This window comes from Drosophila mojavensis, unplaced genomic scaffold, assembly GCF_018153725.1.
Source record: "Drosophila mojavensis isolate 15081-1352.22 unplaced genomic scaffold, ASM1815372v1 contig_16, whole genome shotgun sequence".
Classification (NCBI taxonomy): domain Eukaryota; kingdom Metazoa; phylum Arthropoda; class Insecta; order Diptera; family Drosophilidae; genus Drosophila; species Drosophila mojavensis.
In genome coordinates, this window is record NW_025318693.1 from 3,505,991 (window position 1) to 3,522,394 (window position 16,404).

The following is a 16,404-nucleotide window of genomic DNA, read 5'->3' on the forward strand; positions in this document are numbered from 1 at the left end:
AAATATATTCATTTATTATTAATATTCATTTCAAATTAAAATTCTCGCGCCAAAATAAATATCGATTGTTTTACCATAGTGAGCGACTGTTAAACCGATATGGCTATGTTAACTAACATAAGTGTATTAGCTAACGCAAAGTGAGCAGCTAATGAACAGTATCGGTATCGATGTTTATGGCATCACTAAAATTTTTGTACACAGCAAAAAATCGATTTAGTTCGACGAGGAAAAACGACCCCCGCGTCCAACACACCAGCCCCAAGCCAGAGGGAGATTAGTAGTAGTAACGACAGTCCTTCAAACATTACGCAGCCAATCGTCTGGCTATACTCCAAGGTTTGCCCAGCAGAGAGTAAAAGAAAAAGAAGTGTGAAGATACCACAGAACGTGCAGCGCAAACAAAACGAGTGAAAGTGCAAAATTATAACATAAATCTATGCGACTGGCATTTTCAACAATTTCTTCCAGCCAGTAACAGCCTCAGTCAACGTCAGCCCCCGTAGCACCCAGCACCGAGAATCGAGCGTTTCCACCCCCAACAATAAAAAAAAAAAAAGTGCACGCCGCGTAAGTCGTCCAAACGTTAAAAATAGATACGCATCGTAGTTGGGCAGAGAAATCAAAATCAGTTGATTTTTTTTATCATTTACTGATAGTTTGTGGGTTATTAAATAAATTGAAGCATTAACAAGCAAGTCAACTAACTCAAACCCGTTCACAGCAACCGCGTCGTTGACATCGAGCCACACAAAGCCCCAACAACAACAGCAACAACAGCACCACGATGGCGTTCGCTGGACTAAAGAAACAGATCAACAAAGCCAACCAGTATATGACGGAGAAAATGGGCGGTGCGGAGGGCACCAAGCTGGATATGGACTTTATGGATATGGAGCGTAAGACGGACGTGACCGTGGAGCTGGTGGAGGAGCTGCAGCTGAAGACCAAGGAATTTCTGCAGCCAAATCCAACGGCGCGTGCCAAAATGGCCGCCGTGAAAGGCATCTCGAAGCTGTCGGGACAGGCTAAGTCCAATACGTATCCCCAGCCTGAAGGTCTGTTGGCTGAATGCATGTTGACTTATGGTAAGAAGCTCGGCGAGGACAACAGCGTGTTCGCGCAGGCGCTCGTCGAATTCGGCGAAGCGCTGAAACAAATGGCCGACGTCAAGTATTCGCTGGACGACAACATCAAGCAGAACTTTTTGGAGCCCCTGCATCATATGCAGACCAAAGACCTTAAGGAGGTCATGCACCATCGAAAGAAGCTGCAGGGCCGGCGTCTCGACTTTGACTGTAAACGTCGCCGACAGGCCAAAGATGATGAAATTCGTGGTGCTGAGGAGAAGTTCGCCGAGTCATTGCAGTTGGCGCAAGTAAGCATGTTCAATTTATTGGAGAACGATACTGAACATGTCTCACAACTCGTGACCTTCGCTGAAGCACTTTACGATTTTCACTCTCAGTGCGCCGACGTACTGCGTGGCCTGCAGGAGACGCTACAGGAGAAACGTGCCGAGGCTGAGAGCCGGCCACGCAATGAATTTGTGCCCAAGACGCTGCTCGATCTGAACTTGGACGGCGGTGGCGGCGGCCTCATTGATGACGGCACGCCGTCCCACATTAGCTCGAGCGCCTCGCCGTTGCCCTCGCCGATGCGCTCGCCCGCCAAGTCAATGGCCGCGACACCGCATCGCCAGCAGCAGCCATGCTGCCAGGCCCTCTACGACTTCGATCCCGAGAACCCAGGCGAACTGGGCTTCAAGGAGAACGACATCATAACGCTCCTCAATCGCGTCGACGACAATTGGTACGAAGGTGCCGTCAATGGCCGAACCGGCTACTTCCCCCAGTCATACGTGCAGGTGCAGGTCCCCCTGCCCAATTAGATTGCCTGCATGTTGATCATAATAATAAACTGAATGTTGGTTTCGCAGCTTGGCACATAGTATAAATGCAAAAAGAGATGCAGACAATTGTAGATGGTTATATATGGTTAGAGTTACAGTTACGGCTTAGCTAGCACAGCACCTTCATGTGGCCATAAAAACATCTATTGAAACGGCGCAAATGCGAAACAAAAAATATTAAAAAAAAAAAAAAAAAAACCAAAAAAAAAAAAAAAGAAAAAAATGAAAACAAACTAAATTAAATGCGAAATTTTACCAGTTGGCAAAACAATAACTACAAATTATTAATTACAATTAAATTAAAGTATGTAATTATGTATGTACTACAAACTACATTTTCAAATGTTACGAAATTAATAAGAACTTTCCATGCGTTTCCAATTTAAAAATTGCTCTCCTTTGAATCACACTTCTTATTGCTATATGAACAGCAGAAACACAATAAGCAATATATATATGTATAAAATATATATATATATATAACGAAGGGAAACATGTCAATCCAACATATTAATTAGCTAGATATCCATACTACATACTTACATAAATACGTTGCGAATCTTTTGCTTTCTCACTCTCTTGATTGTTGTAATTTCTAATTTGTACTTTCCATTGCGCTCTCTATCCAAATTCTATATAGTATACCTAAAGCTACCTACCTAAAAAAAAATATATATATATATTTGCATATATATATATAGATACCTATTAAATACCTATATATATTTATTGTATACTCCTAACTGATATTTGTGCAAATACAATACTCCCCACACTCTATCCCCTGGGGCGGCATATTAGCCGTCCGCATGTTCGTTGTAAAATTTAAAGAATTTTTGTCAACTTCAAGGATGTAATACGATAACAGATGTTGATATCCTACATTTTTGCTCCTTTTTATGTGTGTTGTTTTTTGTTATTTATATACATAACTATTACATAAAAGAAAACAAAACAAAACAAAAATATATATATATATATATAAATATAGATATATTTATTAAGCATATTATCTACATGTATATTTATTATTATGTATTTATTATAACTTATACTGAGCAGCAGCGTTAATACAACAATTATTATATTGATAATAACAACAACAATGTAATGAATAATGAACAACGTAACGGAATCCTCCTAAGCAAAAGCAGCATATAACTAGTTAAAATTTGAACATAATTATTACTATAAACGCGTTGATAATAACTGTTAACATAAGCGACAACTCTAAAACCAGTCAAGTCAAGTCGAAGCATAGCAAAGAGAATTCAATTACTAACCAAAACGCAAAATGAGTTTACTTACAATAAATTTCTAGAAGAATATGTATCTCTACCCGTAAATGTATCTGTATCTGTATCCGAAAGCAGACGAGTCAAGCCCCATATGAATGGCATACATAGAATACATAGAATGGTGCATACAAAGCGATATACATGCAAACACGAATGTATATAAGCAGCCGTATACACAATTATATATTTACTGATAATAAATTAGTTAATGAGCGAAAAAAAAAAAAAAAAAAAAAAAACAAATTTAATTTGCGAACGCAAATATAAAACTTGCGACATTTGCCAAACATTTCCAGGCGGCAGCCCCATTTAGAGATTTTGGCTCGACCGGCCGAGGCAAACGCGAATGATTTTATTTTTAATAAAATTTTTTGTTTTTGTTTTTTTGATGCATTGATGGGCGGCAAGAGTAAAACAATAATAATTGTAATTATGCATTTGTGTGGTGGAAAAGGATATAAAAAATAATATATATATATACATATATACATAACTACATACATACAAAGAATACAACTATATAAGAATAACGCTAAAAACTGAATCCCTAATTTATGCAAAACAAACAAAAACAATAATTGAATACATTTAATTTTCAATGTGTCTTTCGTTCAAAATCAAAAAACAAAACAAACAAACAAAAAAAAAAAGAAAAGAAAAGAAAAACCGAATTTGTGTTTTGTTATTTGCACGTTGACCTTAAACCGAGCAATGCATCCTTACCATTCCGCCCCATTGTCATCCGGCTTAGCCTTGGCCCAGCCCCGAGGTCTTAATATGAATGTTGCGTAACATTGACTCGGATGCTGCACAGGAATGAGACCCGACAGAGCGACATCGTCGTCGTCGACGGCGCCACAGAGAAAGCAGAGCAAAAACGAAAAGCGCATTGAAATGTTCGATTTTTCCACACGGAGCGTAGTGGCACAGATGACGTATCCAAATCCGAGTCCAACCCAACCCAAAGAGTAAGACGACCCAGTTGGAATGACATTGAAACGTGACGCAACACCCCCTGCGCATATCATCATCCATTGAGGTCACGAATCCACCCCTGCCAACGAATACATCTGTGTGAGCAAGTTCATCTTGAATGGGGTTGCGTCTGCTCCAATGTTGACCACCCAAACATAAACTGATTTGTCCCTCTCGGCTCGGAAAGAGATACGGAAATTGAATTACTCATAAATTTTGCTACTTTTGCACCACAAATCTCGCTTTTCTTTATTTTGTAATTCCCAGCATTTTTGAATTTATAATAAAATATTTGGAAAGCAAGCTGCGAGCAAATATAATTATTTTACAATTTAAAATTTTTAATTCAGTTATTTTAGAATGTTTTTATTAACTAATAAAATCAATAATAATATATATATTTTAGATTCTGCATATTTATAGGCTTTAGTAAAGTTCAAATTTGTTGGGTAATTTTCAAATATAAATATATATAAACATATATATATTTTTTAAATGTTTAAGTCTTTTCTCATCTAACATTCAAACACAACTAAATTCCACTAAAAAAAAAAAAAAAATTTAATTATTAAGTTTTTAGTATTAAATAAATATTAACTAATTCAAATATACATGTATTAAAAATTAAAACAATGTTTTTAACATTTTGTGCTAGCTTTCCACTCTATAAAGCTGATCTTAACTATCGAAGTTGGATAATTCTAAGCTGCAATATTATTCATTTTACTATCCATTCTTATTTATTCAAGCATTTGCATATCTTTGTATCAGTTTACAAAAGATTTGTCTAATATCATATGTCATATGGAGTAGTTTTCTCAATTTTCATATATATCTGAATATTGATTCATCGACATCAGCCTCCATCAACATTATCTGCACTGTCAACTGCCCACTCAATACGATCAAGTACATCATTCGTCCTTTCTCAATTTTAAGGCAATTTATAGGAAATTAATAGAGGCACAGATTGAGCTATTTAATAGACATGGACATCGCTAGCCCAAAACTTAAACTAACTAGCTCATAAATCTTCTGAGATCGACAACAGACGAAAGGACTGATAGGTCCTGTCTGAACAGGACTTAATCGACTCAGCTCGCCCAGAACATAATTATATACCTATATAATTTATACGGTCTGCCACGCTTCCTTCATGTTACATACATTTGCCACGCTTCCTTCATGTTACATACATTTAAAATCGAACCCTGATCTCCTATATGCAATGGGTTCAGGGTATTCAAATAATTAAATACTGTACATTTTAATACTTTATTGAAATCTACTACATATACTCAAAATTCCTATATTACAAAAGCTATGATTGTAAGTATTGGTCGTATTTGATATATGTAAATCTTTCTAAATTATTTCTCAACAGATGAGTAAATAAGCTTTATAATTTTTACAGGAAATCAGACTAAATTATTATTATTATTTTTCCTGTTTTTTAAATCTTTGAAAATGATCAATAAAAAATACACTTTATACAAATGTCGGGGCAATGAGCTTGTGATATTTTATAGCTTATCGATTTCACAGCTGGTCTAGCCTCAAATGACTAATAAGTGTTAAAGACTTTGATATAGCATGTCTTATCAGCAAATTGTATGTCATTTTATTTTCAATGTGATAAGGCCAAATACAAAACCCAAAATGTGCTTAGAATAAGGAGGAAATAATTGATCGACCAATACTCTATAGGGCAGCTAACTACACTATAATATACTGTTCGTACTGGGTGAGCTTTCGACGTCTGGGCCTTTGTAGCGCCTCATGGCCCAGAGTCAGGCAGACGGGCTCCTTCTTGAAAACTCCCTGATCCTGCAGCACGGCGTGGGGGGCACAGCGCCACGGATCCTCTGTGTCCACCTGCCACTTGAAGAGCTTCTGGCGCAACTGTTTCAGGGTGGCGCTATACTTCGGCTTGTCCACCAGATTGAAGCGCTCCAGGGCATCCGCCTTGATGTCGTAGAGCTCCCACTCGGGTCGCTGGTAATACTGCTGCAGGGTGCGGTACCAGGGCGATGGCTGCTTGTTGATGGTGGCATTGAGGATCTGCTGGAACGTGGGCGATGTATAGAAGTCCTGGTCGATGGGAAAGTCCGCCCAATAGTTGAGGTTGTGTATGAGCTTATAGCGCCGGTTGCGCACCATGCGCATGGGATAGGCCATGGTCACCTCGTGGTAGCTCTGGCTACCGAAGACAGCGTCGCTCTCCACAGGCTCGGGCTCTTTATAGAGCACAGGCAAGAGCGATTGGCCGCTGAAGCGCGTTCCGTTAGGCGGCAACAGCTGGAGAGCATCCAGAACGCTAGGATAAATGTCCAGCAGACTGGCCATAGCAGCGCTCGTCTCGTGACGACGTGCGTCGGCTTGGGGGGAGCTAAGAATAAGCGGAGATCGAATACCACGCTCATACAGATTGGTACGGCCACCCGGAAAAGGTGGACCATTGTCCGAGGTGTATATGACGAGGGTATCTTCCGCCAGTCCAGATTCCTGCAATTCCCGCAAGAGCAAGCCGACGCCCTGATCCAGTCGCGAGATGGTCATGTATTGGGCGGCCAGCTCCTGTCTGACCACATCCGTGTCCGGCAGCCAGGCAGGCACTTCCAAGTTGCGCCAGTCATAGTAGATGGGCTTCCAGTCCGGTATGGTGCCCATTCCCTCCTCGCCGCTGCCCCAGCGCTCGCAAAACTCGCCGTACTGCGGCGTGATGTGGCCACAACGGTGCGGATCATGGAAGCCCACCAGCAAGAAGAAGCTTCTCGCCTCAGCCTTGGCTCGTGCCAGAAACTCGTGTGCGTACTCCTTGATTTTGGTAATGTTGCGACCGATTTGGTTTATCGAATGCTGCTCCTCCGTCTGCTCGAAGTCGAAGAAAAAGTTCGAGGCGGCACCGACATGCTTCTTGCCTATTATGCCGCTCAGTATGCGTCCTTGGCTCTGCTCGCGCAGCACATTGGACAACGAGCTCACCTCGGGCAGCACATTGAAGTTGTGCACGCCCTGATGGAGCCCGTACATGCCGCTGGCGTGACTCGCCTGTCCGGTCAGCAGCTGAGCGCGGCTCGGACTGCAGCTGCTGACGGAGGTGAATGCGTTGTTGAACAGCAATCCGTTGCTGGCCAGCGCATCCAAATTCGGCGTCTGGCAGTACTTGTTCAAATAGGCGCCCATCTCAAAGCCCGCGTCATCGGCCAGCAGCAGCAGCACATTTTGTGGTGACTGCGCGCAGCGAACGCTGCCCAGCAGCAACAGCAGCAGCAGCGAGGCAAGTGGAGGGCGCAACGGCATTGCGACTGTTTCAGCTCTGGACAGGCACAGAGACAGACCAAATTAGACCATCGACTCACTCAGCCCGAGCTCAACTGATCCGCCAGCATTTCAATATATGGCACTCGCAGCGAGTCGACTCTTTCATCTTTCTTTCTTTGTTGCTTTCTTTCTCCGGTCACACTCATTCAATTCCAATTCCAAATCCAGTTTTAATCTCTTTCCCAGCCAGAGCTCAGCATGTGCGCTCATGCACAATGGCCCAACGTAGCTATACAATCTGCACACAAAGGCAAATCTAGATATGTATATGTATGCATATATGTATATACATATATGTACATATGTATGAGTTAGTATTTGTGGACTTTTTTACATTCACTTTGACCGGCTTTCGTACGGGGCATTCAGCTCTATCGTTGGATTATATCTTCATACAACCAAATTGAACTGGCTTGTATTGGCATTTGTTTAAAGTAAATTACAATTATATTATTTTTGTATAAAGTCTTGTATACATGTTTATAATTATTTATAATTTGTGCTGCCATATGCATATACAATTTATGTAAATCAATAGAAATAATAAAAATTAAAAAATAAAAAATCTAAAAATAAATTCAATTATTTATTTATATATGACAATGAATTTTATACTAGTTGGTCTACTAAATCAAGCAATATGCATATATTAAACTTGTCTAAAAATCGATAGAAATAATAAGGTCTATCAGCTAAACCTAAAATGAAGCCATAAATCGAAACACTCTGCTCTTTAGAGAGTATAATGCCTGGAGAAGGGCAATTAGCATTGAATTGTTTCATTGCGTTTTCTGCGCATTCTCACACTTGAGCTTTATAATTAATACGCAATTTCCCCTCAATTGTGCACTTTCTCATTTCCTTTAGTTCGTGATGCACTTCATTGAATATTCAATAAGAAATAAGTGCCTAATGATACATTAGGCCAGTGACAATTTCTCCATTATTCCATTTTATCAGTGTCAGCAGCAATAGAATATTTATTCATTTATTATGTAAGTTCAAGAGTTCACAACAAAAGGTTTTATCGTTGCCGGGGCAATACGAAGAGCATTAGACACACTGCAAACAAAAGCTCACCAAACAATTGCACAGCAACACTTGGCAACATGTTACACACGTTGCCCTTGACTCTGGCAACATGTTGCCTAGCGGCCATCAGCTGTGACTCTGCCTATAACAGCCGCTGCTATACTGTAAAGCAGTTGTTGCATCAATCGGTAAAACTCTCTCTCTCTCTTTCACTCTCTCTCGCATGCATGCATGTGAGGGATTATTGCAGTTTCAGCGCATCCTATATTTGCTTATTTATTTGTCATGGAGTCTATATAAATAAATAATATTATGATATGGTTTATAAATGTATGAATCAATAATTCATATTTAACGCAGACTTGATGGGCATAAGACATTCGCAGCTTGAATAAATCTATTCATTCTAACGAGAATCCTCCTATGTGTTTTTGAATTTGCTTCTAATGAGCTTCGCCCAAATTCTAATAAATTCAAAAAAATATGCATATTAATAAATGATTGCTAGCTGCTCAACAACAACATTAAATATTCCCTTACTTTAAAGTTAGCTTTAATTTATACGTTGCTTCCCCTTAGCTATCAGTTGAAATTGCAAGCAGACTTCCGCCAATCCGCATATTTTATAGGACTTGCAAGGAACTTTTACTCAATAGCTCTTCGAGTCAATGCCAATGATTCATTGTGAATAATTAAAAGATAAGCTCTCGGCTCTCGCCAATCAAACTTTAAACTAACAAATTAAACTCCTTCCCATCAGCAAGCAATTGTTTTTTTAGAAAAACTTTTTTATTTCGCATTCAGTAAAAATTTTTTTTTTTTTTTTGTATCCATATATATCACAGGATAAGTAATTGAAATCTTGAATATGCAACCAAACTTGGCTAGTTAATACGAGTTAGAAAAATAAAATTTCCTTTTTTTTTCTTTTATTCCTACTTGATTTTCATTGTGGCTTTTAGGTAATAAATTAAGTTAAGCCGTTTATTTACTAAATTACAACAGAAATTAAAGCCCAAAATGATAACGAATTCAGTTCAATTTAGTCTGAGCAGCTTGACTAGAATGTACCCTATACAGGTTATGATTGGGCAAAAAACAAACCTGAATTAATGCAAATATATTTATAAATATTATGTATTCAGCTCTCAGGCGGGCATTGCGAAGAGAAACAGAGTCAGAAAGAGATAGAGAGAGAGAGAGAGAGAGTATGTTTTGTTTTGCGATTGAATATTTATGCATTAGCTAGTTCAGGGTATCAGCAAGAGTCAATGAATTTAGTCAGTGAGCAGGCAAACCTCGTGCTGATTCTTATCATATACGTATATTCATTACATATGAATGATAAAAAATAATATATATAAGATCAGCTGCTGCTGTTTGTTTTATGGACCCCTTCCCATTGTAGACTTTATTCAGTGGCAACGACTTTGTTCGGCTGCTGTTTGCACAGACAAATCTGAATACTTAAAGATATTGCAGCCTAAAGATGCGCGTCTGACATGTGAGTGTATCTGTGCGTGTATGTGTGCGTGTGCATGCTAGCATGAGAATATCTGCAGCGATTTTTCTTTTTTTTTTTTTGGCACACACTCGACAGGCAACAACTGGTTTAGACGTTGTCATTCGCTTGCTGTCCAAAATGGATTTCGAGAGTGTTTTGGATAAATGTGGAAGCTTTAGTCGATATCAGTTCGTATTGCTGGTGCTCTACGGCTATACGAATATCTTGTCGTCCTTTCACTATTTCTCACAGACCATCATCAGCTTTACGCCGCCGCATAGGTAATATACACTGCAAATTCCATTAAAATTCATATCAAATTTATTTATTTTTTTTTTATTTATTTATTTGTAGCTGCATGCCTGATAAAGTTTTAGATTCGCATGGACCGACAAATATCACTTACTCGGATCGCTGCAGCTACACCAAGTGGAACTCGGAGGAGTCGCGGAATGAGCAATTCAAATGTGAGTCCTGGAAATTCGAGCGTGAAAGCAATTATGAGAGCATTACCACTGAGGTGAGTTGAGCCTAAAAGTATGCAACATCTGTAGGAGCTTAACGGCTTACACTCGCCTCCTGCCATATTGGGCACAGCTCGAATGGGTCTGCGATGACGCCTACAAATTGGCCGTGGGTCAGTCGTTCTTTTTCATCGGCTCCGTCCTGGGCACCATATTCTTTGGCTATCTGGCCGATCGCATCGGCAGACTGAAGGCCTGCATGCTGACGACCTTGACTGGCGCCCTGGGCGACTTCATCACCTCCTTCGTCAATTCACTGCCATTTTTCTCCGCTGGCCGCTTCATGTCCGGCCTATCGACAGACACACAGTACATTCTGATGTACATATTGGGTGGGTCTTAGCTGCAATATTCTAGAATAGCATATACGATATTTAAGAACTTCTCTACTCCCATCGCAGTGTTCGAGTACTTGAGTCCCAAACATCGCACTTTGGGCCTCAACATCGTTTTGGCCGTGTTCTATTGCGTGGGCCTGGTCATATCACCCTGGGTGGCCATCTGGGTGGGCACTTGGCGCAACTATCTGTGGGCTGCCTCGCTGCCGGCATTGGGCGTGCTCTGCTATCCGTGCCTGCTCTTCGAGAGCGCCGAGTGGCTGTTGACCAAGCGGCAGTTCGACAAGGCGGCGGAATGCCTGCGTCGCATCGCCAAGTTCAACCGGCGCCAGGTGGACGAGAATGTGTTTGTCGAGTTCATCAAGTACTATCACGAAAAGATAAACATGGAGCAGAAGACCACAAACGATACGTTCATGGGCATGCTCAGGACGCCAAGATTACGCAAGTTCACTATCATACTGCTCATTAAGTCGTAAGTCTGGCGGAATTAGAGATGCTTAGAGAGAAGCCTACAGCGATTTGTTTACAGCATGATCATCACGATGGCCTTTGACATACTCAGCCGCAACATGGAGGGCATGGGCACCTCGCCGTTCCTGCTCTTCTCGTACACCAGCTTCACCTACCTGCCCGCCGGCCTCACCATCATACTCTTCCAGAACTACATCGGGCGCAAGGGCATGGCCTGTGTCTCGCTCTTTGTGGGCGCCGTCATTACGGCCGTGACGGGCTTCTTGATCGCCAACCTGGATCCCACTGAGCACTCACTGCTGCTGGCCCTAATGGTGGGCCTGGGCAGATATGGGGGCGTGGTCGCCTACGATGCGGAAGCGCAATATGCCGCCGAAATAATACCCACGAGTGTGCGGGGTCGCGGCATGTCCAACATCCACGTCGTGGGCTATGCCTTCGGCTTCTTCAGCTCGTATATCATCTTTTTGGGCACCTTTTATAAGCCGCTGCCCTCGATTTTCATCAGTCTGCTAATGTTCATTGGCTCGGCTCTATGTCTAACTCTGCCGGAAACAGTTAAGAGGTAAGCTCTACCCCAGTATAGCAATCCCATATTTACCCATTCTATTTATAGGAAACTGCCCCAGACCCTGGCGGAAGGCGAGACGTTCGGCGTGGGTGAGAAGTGGTATTACTTTCCCTGCTTTAGCCAAAAGAGAGAACTGCCCGATGATACGATTTCTGTTGCCACCATAGAAAATACTCGTAAAGCTATTTAAACTAAATATAGATCTGAAAATAAAGTTTATAACTATTGTGTAATTGTATTTGCAAACTGCATTTCTTAATCTCGATGGAATCTCAATGGAATCTCGTGTAGCAACACATTCTTTATACCTTGAATGGGCTGACCCGATTCCTTTTTTCTTTTTTTTTTTTCAGTTTCATTTAGTTTTATGGTAAAATTGGGGCAATTCAAGTATTATGATTTAATAAATGCATAAATCTCAGAAAATCTAGTAAGAAATGCTAGGAAATTAGACGCCAGAGATCATCTTTATGATTTACGGTTATCACGTCGATGCCATCGGAAGCTAATGTATGCATATGAAACATCTAATATCCCCTGGCGTGTGCTGAAAGCCGAGCATTTCACAATGTCAATAGAGTTGTAATCTATACTATATGTATGCAGGGCTCATGAGCCGAGCGATAAACCTGTCAGATGCCATATATAGTCAGCGATAATTCTATTAAATGTGGTTAATCCGCAGACGTGACTTACAGCATCCGATACTAAATCTTGCACTAAGCACTCTGGTGAGTGCCGAAATATTGTTAGGCCGCACAACGGACTTGCTAATTTGAGTCGCTTCAAGTTTAATGCCTGATAAGAGAAACCATCTGAAATGTACTTCTCAAAAAAGCCCCTTTAAAATATTCGGAGGCATCCCCGTTGGCAGAGCCAAAGCGCCATTCACTATGTCCTGCTATCATCGGGTATAGAAATGTTATAGAACAATAACTGAGAGAGAGATTACATCGGATGCTAAGTACGTAAATTATAAAAATACTATATAGTTAATATGTAATGTAGGCAATTAATGGACAGAGAGTAGCTGACTCTGGCGCTGCGTCTTAACGTACGACTTCTGTGTTTGTCCAAGTCTCACAGCTTTATGGCACAATAGAGATAGCTAAAGCCGATTCTCACCTTAATCTTGAGCGACATCTAACATCGGCCACTCCATATAAGATAGCAAGTCAAGTGCAGAGCATCAACAATCGTCACTTGACTGTTGTCCGGTGAGCATGTTGTTAAGGGGGAACTGTCAAGTCCTCAGCTCCTTCTCCACATAAAGTGTGCTTGAATCGCCACAGTTTAAACCCAAAATATGGATTTCGATCGGGTGCTCGAGAAGTGCGGAAGTTTCGGACGCTTCCAATTCGTTATCTTGATATTGTACGGCTATACGAATATATTGAGCTCATTGCATTACTTCTCGCAAACCCTTATAACATTTACGCCGGAGCATTGGTAAGTATTGCCCATAAAAATGCTTGAGATCGTTGCTTATTGATTGCCTTCCATAGGTGCTCCCATGATGATCTTCATGGCCTCAGTGCAGAGTCGATACGCGCCGTTTACTCAAATGTTACGGATCCCGCCTGCACGTTACTCAGTGGCGTCGTCAATGGCACGGGCATTGCTGCCGAGCAGGAAACCTGTCAGAATTGGATCTTCGAGCGTGAGAGCGGCTACGAGAGCTTAACGACGGAGCTCCGCTGGGTCTGCGACAAGTCGCATCAGCCGGCCGTGGGCCAGTCCTTCTTCTTCATTGGCTCCGTGGTGGGCACCATTACGTTTGGCTACCTCTCCGATCGCATTGGCCGGCTGCCAGCCATGCTAATGGCCGCCTTAGCTGGGGCATCCGGGGACTTTATGACCTCATTTGTGCACACTCTGCCCTGGTTTGCGTTCTCCAGATTTGTGTCGGGCCTCTCCACCGACACGATGTACTATTTGATGTACATTTTGGGTGAGTACGCCTTCACGAGTCTGCTGGATAGTTGAGTAACAGGACTTTCCGCCGGTTTTTAGTGTTCGAGTACCTCAGCCCGAAACGTCGCACCTTTGGCCTTAACATCATACTCGCCTTCTTTTACTGCTTCGGACTGATGACCTCGCCCTGGCTGGCCATCTGGATTGGCAACTGGCGCCACTATCTGTGGATGGCCTCCTTGCCCGCCCTCGGCGTGCTCGGCTATCCGCTGCTGATCTGCGAGAGCGCTCAGTGGTTGCTCACGAAGAAGAGATACGATCAAGCCGTCAAGTGCCTCAAGTGGGTGGCTAAGTTCAATGGGCGTCAGGTGGAGGACTCTGTGTTCGACGAGTTCATCAAGCACTATCGCGAGAAGGTGATCGAGGAGGAGAAACATAGGAAGCACGAAGACACATTTATGGGCATGTTTAGAACACCGCGTCTACGACGATTCACCCTGACATTGCTGCTCAAATCGTAAGCTCCATCTTATCTGATCTGATTCGACAGTCATCTCATTATATTCACTCCAAATCAGCGTCATTATTACACTATCCTACGATGTGATAAACCGCAATATGGAGGGCCTCGGCACATCGCCCTTTAAGCTTTTCTCTTACACCTCGATTAACTATTTGCCAGCCGGCTGCACCATTCTGCTGCTGCAAAATATAATCGGGCGCAAGGGCATGGCCTGCGGCGCGCTCCTGGTGGGCGGCATCATTACCACAGTGACGGGCTTCCTCATTGCCTTCCTGGACCCGAAGGAAAACGCTCTCCTGCTGGCCATCATGATCGGCTTAGGTCGCTATGGCTCGACCGTCTCCTACGATGCGGAGATTCAATACGCCGCCGAGATAATACCAACCAGTGTCCGAGGACAAGCCGTCTCCAACATTCATGTGATTGGCCTGGCCTCCAGCTCGTTGTCTTTCTACGTGATCTACTTGGCAAAGTTTTACAAGCCACTGCCGTCGATATTTATAAGTTGTCTCATGTTCCTTGGCGCTGGCCTCTGTCTGACGTTGCCGGAAACTCTACACAAGTAATTCCCGTTGCTTATCCAAAATGCCTAAAACCATTTATTAACTTTGCTGTCTGTTGTCTAGAAAACTTCCTGATACCCTGGCCGAAGGGGAACGCTTTGCGATGAACGAGGGCTGCTTGTATTTCCCGTGCATCAAGAAACACCGCGAAAGCCTAACCCCAAATGGCGATAACAAGTCTGATGCTTAGGTCTTTGCTTACCTAAATCAATTCACCTGAAACTGAATAAATAACCAAACCCTATAACCTGATGATGAGCTTAACGTTATGTTAGTTCGTGCAACCGAATGGTCTGATATGTATTACTCATGTAAAGAATGCATAGTAATTGGGATTTAGCCGTTAAATTTTATATACATGTATTTCACTTAATCTATTTTGATTTTAATTAAACTGAACTGAAAACCAACTTAATTTCCCTTATTTTCGACAACTATGAATCACATAGTTCATCAATATATATATTAATTCTGTTGAATAGATTCATCTTTCCATCTCCTCTACTTGGCTACCTTTTCGTACTCATCGAAGTCATTGTTAATTGATTTATTTTTTATTAATTCTCTTTTTCACATTCAAAATTCTTCGCTTTTGAAACTGGAGATTTATTACACAAAATATGTAAGTATGTATATTTGCTCGATTCAGATAAAAATTATAAAGAGCTAATGGCTGTAGCCATGCTCCATTGCAAATCGAAAGAGACGCCGGAGCTCCAGAACTTGCGTCATTAAAATTGGGAAGATAAAAAGTCGTTGTGCTATTTCCCAAACAAAATACTTTGGCATATTCAAATATACTGACAATACTAAAAAGATTAACACGTGAACCGGCTTTATCCAGCCGAAAAATATCCTAAGCACACTGAGCGGATCTGCTAATTTCCTAGACAATTAAAAAAATAAAAAATGTTAATGAATTAAATGAAAATTAACAGACTGGAAATAACATACATTTGTCCAAGGCTTTGGTGATTTCTGCAGTGAATTCTTCATTGGAATGGAAAAATTGCATTTGATGACGTCGTCGAAGCCTCACAAGCTCTTGATATGATTAAACAATGGCCAGAGCGTAAAAACCGCGTCCTACAGCAACTTTCGAATCGGGAATGAGACTGAGGGCTATGCCATACAATCACTGGGTGAATACTCCGGAGACGCTGGCGATGGATTGAGAGAGAGTCTATATCAAAAGTTCAGCACCCTCGATCGCGACAATGATCTATTGCTTGATGTTAAGTGCTCCAAGGATGCCAGCGGCGGCTGGTGGCAAACAAATTGCGGCAATTCGTAAGTAAACATCATGGTAATCGAATTTACATTTGGTGCTCCAATAGAAATCTGAACTTTTATCTCAGAAGCAACATGGTCTACTGGAACGCTGTCCTTGATTCCATATATTCCGTTGAATTATTGATACGTCCCACAAATATGGATGGAAATTAATTAAAT

At 41.7% G+C, this 16,404-nt stretch overlaps 5 protein-coding genes across 7 annotated transcripts; 4 read left to right on the forward strand and 1 right to left on the reverse strand.

Moving 5' to 3' along the window:
- The first annotated feature begins 210 nt into the window (after positions 1-210).
- LOC6573559 (endophilin-A) lies at positions 211-3,785 on the forward strand. 3 transcript variants are annotated; one of them, XM_015166979.3, is made up of 3 exons: positions 211-416; positions 472-570; positions 725-3,785. In XM_015166979.3, the coding sequence occupies exon 3, from the start codon at positions 788-790 to the stop codon at positions 1,889-1,891; it is 1,104 nt and encodes a 367-aa protein (XP_015022465.1). In that variant the 5' UTR covers positions 211-416; positions 472-570; positions 725-787; the 3' UTR covers positions 1,892-3,785. The 3 variants fall into 3 exon arrangements, with proteins under 3 accessions (XP_015022465.1, XP_043863175.1, XP_015022464.1); XM_044007240.1 differs by having other exon boundaries at positions 211-570; XM_015166978.3 differs by lacking the exons at positions 211-416; positions 472-570 and adding an exon at positions 593-662.
- A 1,989-nt stretch (positions 3,786-5,774) lies between these two features.
- On the reverse strand, positions 5,775-7,665 carry LOC6573558 (N-sulphoglucosamine sulphohydrolase). The gene has a single exon (XM_001999590.4). The coding sequence runs from the start codon at positions 7,486-7,488 to the stop codon at positions 5,902-5,904; it is 1,587 nt and encodes a 528-aa protein (XP_001999626.1). The 5' UTR covers positions 7,489-7,665; the 3' UTR covers positions 5,775-5,901.
- A 2,451-nt stretch (positions 7,666-10,116) lies between these two features.
- LOC6573557 (organic cation transporter protein) lies at positions 10,117-12,190 on the forward strand. The gene is made up of 6 exons (XM_001999589.4): positions 10,117-10,326; positions 10,400-10,565; positions 10,643-10,901; positions 10,971-11,382; positions 11,440-11,946; positions 11,998-12,190. The coding sequence occupies exons 1-6, from the start codon at positions 10,184-10,186 to the stop codon at positions 12,140-12,142; spliced, it is 1,632 nt and encodes a 543-aa protein (XP_001999625.1). The 5' UTR covers positions 10,117-10,183; the 3' UTR covers positions 12,143-12,190.
- Positions 12,191-13,139: 949 nt separating this feature from the next.
- On the forward strand, positions 13,140-15,362 carry LOC6573556 (organic cation transporter-like protein). Its single transcript, XM_001999588.4, has 5 exons — positions 13,140-13,401; positions 13,458-13,903; positions 13,966-14,383; positions 14,445-14,951; positions 15,016-15,362. The coding sequence occupies exons 1-5, from the start codon at positions 13,259-13,261 to the stop codon at positions 15,140-15,142; spliced, it is 1,641 nt and encodes a 546-aa protein (XP_001999624.1). The 5' UTR covers positions 13,140-13,258; the 3' UTR covers positions 15,143-15,362.
- Positions 15,363-16,012: 650 nt separating this feature from the next.
- Positions 16,013-16,398, forward strand: LOC122756792 (ficolin-1-B-like; the record flags this gene model as incomplete). The annotated part of the gene is made up of 2 exons (XM_044007306.1): positions 16,013-16,242; positions 16,311-16,398. Coding segments are annotated over 2 exons (318 nt in total), but the record flags the coding sequence as incomplete, so codon positions are not given.
- Between the last annotated feature and the right edge of the window lie 6 nt (positions 16,399-16,404).